The following is a 7,257-nucleotide window of genomic DNA, read 5'->3' as shown; positions in this document are numbered from 1 at the left end:
GTGTGTGTGAAGGGTGGGGAGGGGAGAGGAAGAAAGAGACATGGAGATGGACGCCACAGCCCCCCACCTCTTTATTTGCTCCCAACTTGGATCAAAGCATTCTTGATCTAACTATACCCCTATCCATCCCCCTTATTGTCCATTATAACATTCATCTGAACAAAAAAAAATACGTCACCTGTCCTCCCTTACTCTACCCTACCCCTTCCCCAACCCCTTCTCAAAACAATATTTTATTCCTTTAGAACTATTGCCAAATCAACACCCTCACAAGCTTACCCATCCCAGTACACCAGCTCATCAGCCTACCCTCCCCCCTCCCCTCTGTCCTCCCCTGCACCCCCCGTGCCCAACCCCTTCTCAAGACAACGTTTTAATCTATTTCAACTGCCACACCAACACCCACACAAGCTTGCCTATATCCCAGTACACTCACCTCACACCACTGTCTGCGCATGTCTTCACCATGTTCCGGAACTCATCCTCGGTTCCACTGCGAGTGGCGATCTTGTAGCTGATTGGCTGATACCTCTCCCACCATGGTCGGTTTGGTGAAGTTACAACTCTGTTCTCGTTTGCAGGCGAAGTCTGGGACAAAAGAATACGTAGGATAGGTCAGTAAATTGATTGGTTTGTATTTGCAATCGGAACTATTCTTATTTTGATAAGTTTTTTCTTTCTTTTTACACCGCTCGCCACTGCATAAGGTCAAATGAGCGCGCCGGAACTATTCAAGACGATCACCCATGTTTGTTGAGGATAAAAAAGAGGTTGGTTATTTTACAAAGGTGGTCTTCTTGGACAGTGTCATTATGATATAGAAAGAAAATTCATGGGGGGGGGGGTCGTCTACAGGTGTGTGTCTTGGTCGTTAGAGCAGGCTCCTTTAACGCTGGCGCCGTTACGCTACCTTACAAAGTTCTATGTGACATTTTTGGCTGTTATGAGTTACTATATGTGGTAATCATGTGGTCGGAAATCAAATATTCTCTTTGCTCTATCAAAATCGTAATATTCTACGTAGTCGCTACCATACAAGATATTGAAAGGATTGCTTTCGGAAAAACTTGACATGCTGTGAAATTAATCATCTTTGACGTCAAAGTTCTCAAAATTAGATACTGAGCAGATAGAATATTGTAATTCTGAGGTGGCTATTAGAAGACTCCCTTTGCACCCTTGGAGACCGCCAAATTCAGCAAAAACACGATATGTTATGGTATCACATTAATTGTAAAGCCTAAAATTCCAACTCAGCATCAAATTCTGTGCGCTTTGCAATCTAATATTACTATTACTACCCCAGTTGACTTGGTAGCTTTCTGAAACATTCTCAACTTTCTGAGAAGCATACAATGCAGTTGCCATTTTCTAGTCGCTGAAGAAACAAAACCGACCAGGTCTTTCACCGGCTAGGCTTTTTTACCTGTTTAAACCTGGATGAAGAGAGAGAAATTAATTCGTGTGAACGCTTTTCTTGAGAATACGATGCCGAGACAACCTTAACCTCGAACCACCCAAACTGGCGGCCTCACGATTAGCCTAACCACTAAACTATGCTTCCTAAAGGGGGTATATTAGAATGTTCTTATGCACAGTAGAATTGTAAATGGGCTGATTTATCAATGTCATGCTCCTACTGTGCCGGAACAACATAACTGCTGCTTTTTCTTTTCTCTTCCTAACTATAGTCATTTTTCCTATACTTCTTTTGTATGTTTGTCACTCTCTTGTGAACTGCCATTTTCGGGGTGCCTTGACAGTCGAAGTAGACTTTGTGCTGTTGAGGCTAGATACTAGATAGGTGAGCAAAGTAAGCCCGATTCCCCGTTTAGACTTCTCTGTTGACATCCACCCCTTGGCGCTCATACGACATTATGCTGTTTACGAGCGCCGTAAAGCCGTACTAAAACAAACAAACTTAACTATGCTTACTGAAAGAATCCAGACTTTCAGGAAAATATGCGCAGGTGGTTCAGTTCTCTTATCTGAGTTAATACATGTGCCTTTGTTTTAGTAAGAGTTTTACAGCGCCTAAAGCACAATAAGGTCATATACGTGCCGGAGATTAGAGGTGTTACATATATTAAGAGGGAAACAAACATAACATGCAAGAAGGAGGAGAGATAAGGACGATAGGACAGGAAAAAAGAGCAAACCACACCAGAGCTCAAGCCAACCCCTTACTTAATACATGTATTTTCAAAGCAGTTGACCGACTTCTCTAACTACACAGTTTTACTTATGTAAAAATTGAACCAAGTAGATAGCGTCATGAAAAAAAAGAAGAAAGTTCTCCAACACAAAAAGAACGAAATCATGAGGCAGCATTTCCAAAAATACTTTGAATCATCCGGCTGTACTTTTGTCTTATCTATATTTTTGCGAGTTTTATTTTGGTAAACGACTTCTGAAGGTTACGGAGGAATTTTTTTTTGTATGTGGGTGTGTGTTGGGTGTGTGTTGGGTGTGTTTTCTTTGTTTGTTTGTGTTTGGGTGGGTGGTTGGGTGCCTGTGTGTGTGTGTGTGTGTGTGTGTGTGTGTGTGTGTGTGTGTGTGTGTGTGTGTGTGTGTGTGTGTGTGTGTGTGTGAGTGAGAGAGAGAGAAAGAGAGAGAAAGAGAGAAAGAGAGGAAGAGAGAGAAAGAGAAAGAAAGAGAGAGAGACAGACAGACAGACAGAGAGAAAGGAGGTGTGTTCGTATGTGTGTATATGTGTGTTTGTGGGTGTGAGTGTGTGTGTGTGCGAAAGAGAGAGAGATATATAAAGAGAGAGAGGGGAGAAGAGAGAGAGAGAGAGAGAGAGAGAGAGAGAGAGAGAGAGAGAGAGAGAGAAAGAGAGATAGAAAGAGAAAGGAGGTGGGGGGGGGACGGACAGATATAATATTATATTTTATATATTTTGCTCGCTGCTGCTGATAAGCTCAAGTACGTGACTTCCGATATGTAGCAAACCATTTTTTCTTTATTTTGTTTTGTTGTTTTTGTATATTTTGTTTGTCTTCTGTGTATTTGTGAGCTGTAAAATCCTTTTTTCCGTCTTAGTTTGATAGAGATACATGTTTGTCTTCTTAAGCTGTTGACACGAATGTCAAGAAAAGACAAAAAGGTGACAGGGCTGGGCTGAGCGAGGTGACCCCAGTAGTGCAACCTTGACCTTTGTTCTTTGTTTGCGGGCATTTGTGGTCTGAAGGTTATGCTTTTTGCACCATCGTTTATCGTCCGCTTTCGAACCCACTTTCTGTCCCCCCCCCCCCCCCCCCCCCCCCCCCCCTTTTCTTACCACCACAAAATGGCCCCCCCCCCAGGCGCCCCCCCCCTGGGTCTTTTTGGGGCCTTTTTGTTTATCCCCCCTGGGCCCCCCTTTTTTTTTTCTTATGGAAAGGTTTACCCCCCTATTAAAAATTTTCTGGCCCTAATATCAAAAAAAATGTAATTGGCGCGCTCCCCCCGGCCGGGTCGAAAAAAGCCCCTACGAACAAAAAAAAAATTAGTTTGGGAAACTGAAAATATTTAATGTGCCAAGCACGCTCATACGGCCTTACACAGTTGAATAGCGCCGTAAAACACCTACCAAAAAAAGTGAATATGATTTGGAAAGTTGAGCAAATAAGGAGCTGTAAATAACAAGAATATGACCTTATTCATCTGCGAGCGTCGTGAAACACTTACTAAAAATAATAATAATCAAATCAAATCTATCAACAGAGATGAAATGAATGTAGCATACCTGTACAGCACAGAAGCCATAAGGTCCCAGGAATCGCTTGCACTCTGCAGCAATGTCGTTCCATTTCCACTCAAAGAGATGTACCACGCCGTCTCTGCCCCCAGCACAGTGTGGGTCTTTGTATGCCAGTGAGCCTGGGGGTGGAGGTGGGTGGATGCCACGGTTATCTTAGTTTGGTATGGGGAGGGGGACGAGAGAGAGAGAGAGAGAGAGAGAGAGAGAGAGAGAGAGAGAGAGAGAGAGAGAGGCGGGGGGAGAGTGAGTGGGAGAGACAGACAGACACGCAGGCACATTCACACGTCCGTGAGATACGTGCTCGTGAGTGTCCATTTGTCTCAGATTTGAGAAGACATTTCACGACATGACAATCTCCAGACGTATCTACATGGGAGGTCACTTCTTTATTTTTTCTGCATTTTTAAAACTGCTTCCTGTCTGTTTTAGTTTTAAAAAATAATATTGTCTTTAGGTTTGCTATTCCATCTTCTTTACTTTGTTCAAGTCATAGATCATTTACTATCATATCCTATGACCACTCTGACGTATTTCCTGTTCACCATGGAACACACCATTAAAGCCAAATGAAGGGCAAGGTTGGGCCGTCAAGTGGATTTAAGTTAGGTCAGTAAATAATTTTCAGAGACACTACTATACTAATAGAAAGCATTTGTACAGCGCAAATTCCCGCTCAACAGCAAGCTCTATGCGCTTTACAATCTATATCATTTCCCCAGCAGACCTGACAGCACTCTGAAACAATTTCAACTTCCTGGGAAGTACACTGTGCAAACTGCCATTTTTAAAAGGAAACATGCAGTTTGTAAATACTTTAAGACCCAAACCAGAGGTACATTAATACTGTAGGAAGTGGGGTCTAATCAAATAAAATTTGCATTTGCGTCTTTTCTACACCCCAGTGCTAAAATAAGGTGGGCTTTCACCCACTTTTGTTTCTTAACCAATCAAGGACACGCATTGATTTGGTTATTCGACTATACTAGAAGACACATTTATAGTGGTTATTCGAATGTACCGGAGGACGCATTAATATTTTGGTTATCCAGTTGCACTAGAAGACGCATTAATTTGGGTTATTCGATTGCACTAGAAGTAGAAGGGGCGCTGTTTTAGGGTACTTTGAAAAAGAAACATATTATTCATATTGCATATTTCTTCAGTTCTTGTTTTCTTTATCTGAAACCTAAAAAAAAAGAGACAACAACATAGCCTACATACTATGAAATATTCAGATTCGTTTTTTTCTGCTCTGTATCCGATATTTGAAATGTGCCACAAGATAGCCCTTTGGTTTATTGTCAGACATATTAATGTATCCATTACGTCCTTAATGAATCAAAAAACGTGTAATTATGTCTTTCTTATACGTGTTGTAAAAGAAGTATTGGTGAGCGAATGATTATAAGGATTTTCTTCTTGTCTTCTGGAGAGGACTCATTTATCGAAAACATTTAAAATAGAAGAGAGAGATTTCTGAGGGAGAAGTAGTATATTATTATCATCTATGTGGTGTATTATTATCATCTCTCTGGTATATTAATATAATCTCTCACCAAACAGCTGCAGAAGCAGCACTGATGCTGTGAGGATCATCATGTTGTTGCCCTCAGAGGGGGGATTCAGTCAGTGTAGAAGACAAGATCCGCGAGTCCTAAACGCGGTCTGGACACTGGCAGGTGGTGACCGGTCAATTTATTGTCTATGCCGGCCCTTGCACTTTCTTATCGGTTAAAAACAGGGTCGAAGCTGCTAACAAAACGCGTTACATTTTTTTATGTGGGGGGGGGGGGGGGGGGGACAACCAGGGACAGAGATACCAATAAAATCTTTCTCGTAATGATTAACTAAATTTGAAATATTATGTAATTGCTACAGAGAGTTCTAAATTGCTTACCACGTCACCCACCAGCCAATTTGGCTAGGGGGAAAAGGTGTGTGCGGGGGGGGGGGGGGGGGAGCTCTCGGGGTCTACAGGCACGGTATTCGCCTCTCATTCAATAGGTCACGGGTTCGAACCTGATAGCGACTGAAAATTTTCTTTTCTAAAATTTTCTCCTTTCACCTCCTTTCTTGCCCTCTAACTATATTCTATAGTCTGTTTTCTTCTCAAATTTCTGCCCCGTTCCCCCCCTCCTTTTATTTGCCCTCCTCCTCTGGGTTCCTTACGTTTTCTGCAGCCTTTCTACTGCTATTCCTTGGCTCCTTCTTACTGCTGTCTTTCAGCCACACCCCTGATCTTAGGCTGGGAAAGATCTAAAAACCTGGCTTTCTTGGATACGGCGAAAAAATCGTCAAAGATCCGATGGTTCTAAAGATCCTAAATCGATATGGGTTGGCTTCGACTGCCACCAGTGCAAAGTTCAAAATTATATTAATTCCTGCCAATTTAAAAATGCGTAATGTGTCCCGTGCGCTCATATGGCCGTACACACTTGCGAGCGTCGTAAAGCACTTACTAACAACCCAAAATAATTGTCTAGGCCATTTTCAGGGTATCTGTTGCTGCTTGCTTACAGGACTTTTGAGAAGTTTAACCTGGCTTAACACTTTTTCTACTTTCAAGTGTTTGCCACCTTGAAGTTCAGAAATCGTAATACATGATGTGCTGTATGAGAATTGGGAATGTGTCTCAAACTTAGTTTTTGAGTAAGAAGCCAAAACATAAGATTGGGACATTTCGGGTCGAGTTTGATTTGTTTATAACAGGGAGTTCTCCTACATAATTTGTCTATTTTTCTTAAGCCATTTGCTGAAATATAGTCAAAATGCATTACTTCGAATTTGTGTTCCTGTCGTACCCTTTATTTCTATAAGCAGAATGTGTATTTTCCTCGAAATTCGTTAGTATTACATTAAAACTAAAAATCAAATGACCTATGATGTTCTTTATCCTTTTTTCCGCCTTAAAAAAAATGCTTCTCAGTGTGCTTGATTTCGAAAGAACAGGGGCGCACTATTTTCACTCACCATCAGGCATCCTCCATCACCCCCTCCCCGTACACTCACACACATACTGGGTTCCTTTACTTGCGTATTTCCGAACGTTTTGATTGCTTTTAAGTCGAAATTCACTGGTTCTATTGGTTTTGGGGGTTTTGGTGGGGTTTTTTTTACTTTTGTAATATGATTATTGATTCTGCTTGTGAACAATTTTGTGTTGTTTTATACTTGTACTACTTTGAAAATCAACGAGCTGAGTCAAGCATTTCTCAGACAAATAATTTCGTGACTGTTTAAACTTTGAGCCCGTTTCTCTCAGTTCGAGCTTATTTTGAAATTATAAGAACGCTTTTTCACAATAAACTCGATTCTATAGCAAAAAAGTCAAATATATCCAGAGACGATATATTCCCAGTTCTTGCAAGTTTGCCCATATACAACTCCCTACCTTTTTTCTAAGAACCCAAGTCGCCAATAAGTGGGTTTTTTTTTTTTTAAGACCCTTACGGTGGTAAAAGGAGGCCATACTTTGCTGTGTTTTATACGTCCCTGCCAGGCAGGATGGACGTCAA

General features: G+C 41.5%; 1 protein-coding gene across 1 annotated transcript in view; it reads right to left on the bottom strand.

Moving 5' to 3' along the window:
- Positions 1 to 5,428, bottom strand: part of LOC101864221 (alpha-amylase) — a gene marked incomplete at its 3' end in the record, with an annotated part of 12,346 nt that extends 6,918 nt beyond the window's left edge. Inside the window, 3 exon segments of the mRNA XM_013081998.2 lie at positions 437 to 588; positions 3,728 to 3,861; positions 5,299 to 5,428. Of these exon segments, the coding sequence (XP_012937452.2) occupies positions 437 to 588; positions 3,728 to 3,861; positions 5,299 to 5,341 (329 nt within the window).
- Positions 5,429 to 7,257: the final 1,829 nt, after the last annotated feature.

Source organism: Aplysia californica, unplaced genomic scaffold, assembly GCF_000002075.1.
Source record: "Aplysia californica isolate F4 #8 unplaced genomic scaffold, AplCal3.0 scaffold00154, whole genome shotgun sequence".
Lineage (NCBI taxonomy): Eukaryota > Metazoa > Mollusca > Gastropoda > Aplysiida > Aplysiidae > Aplysia > Aplysia californica.
The sequence above is the reverse complement of the archived record's forward strand: the minus strand, read 5'-3'. Positions and strand labels throughout refer to the sequence as shown.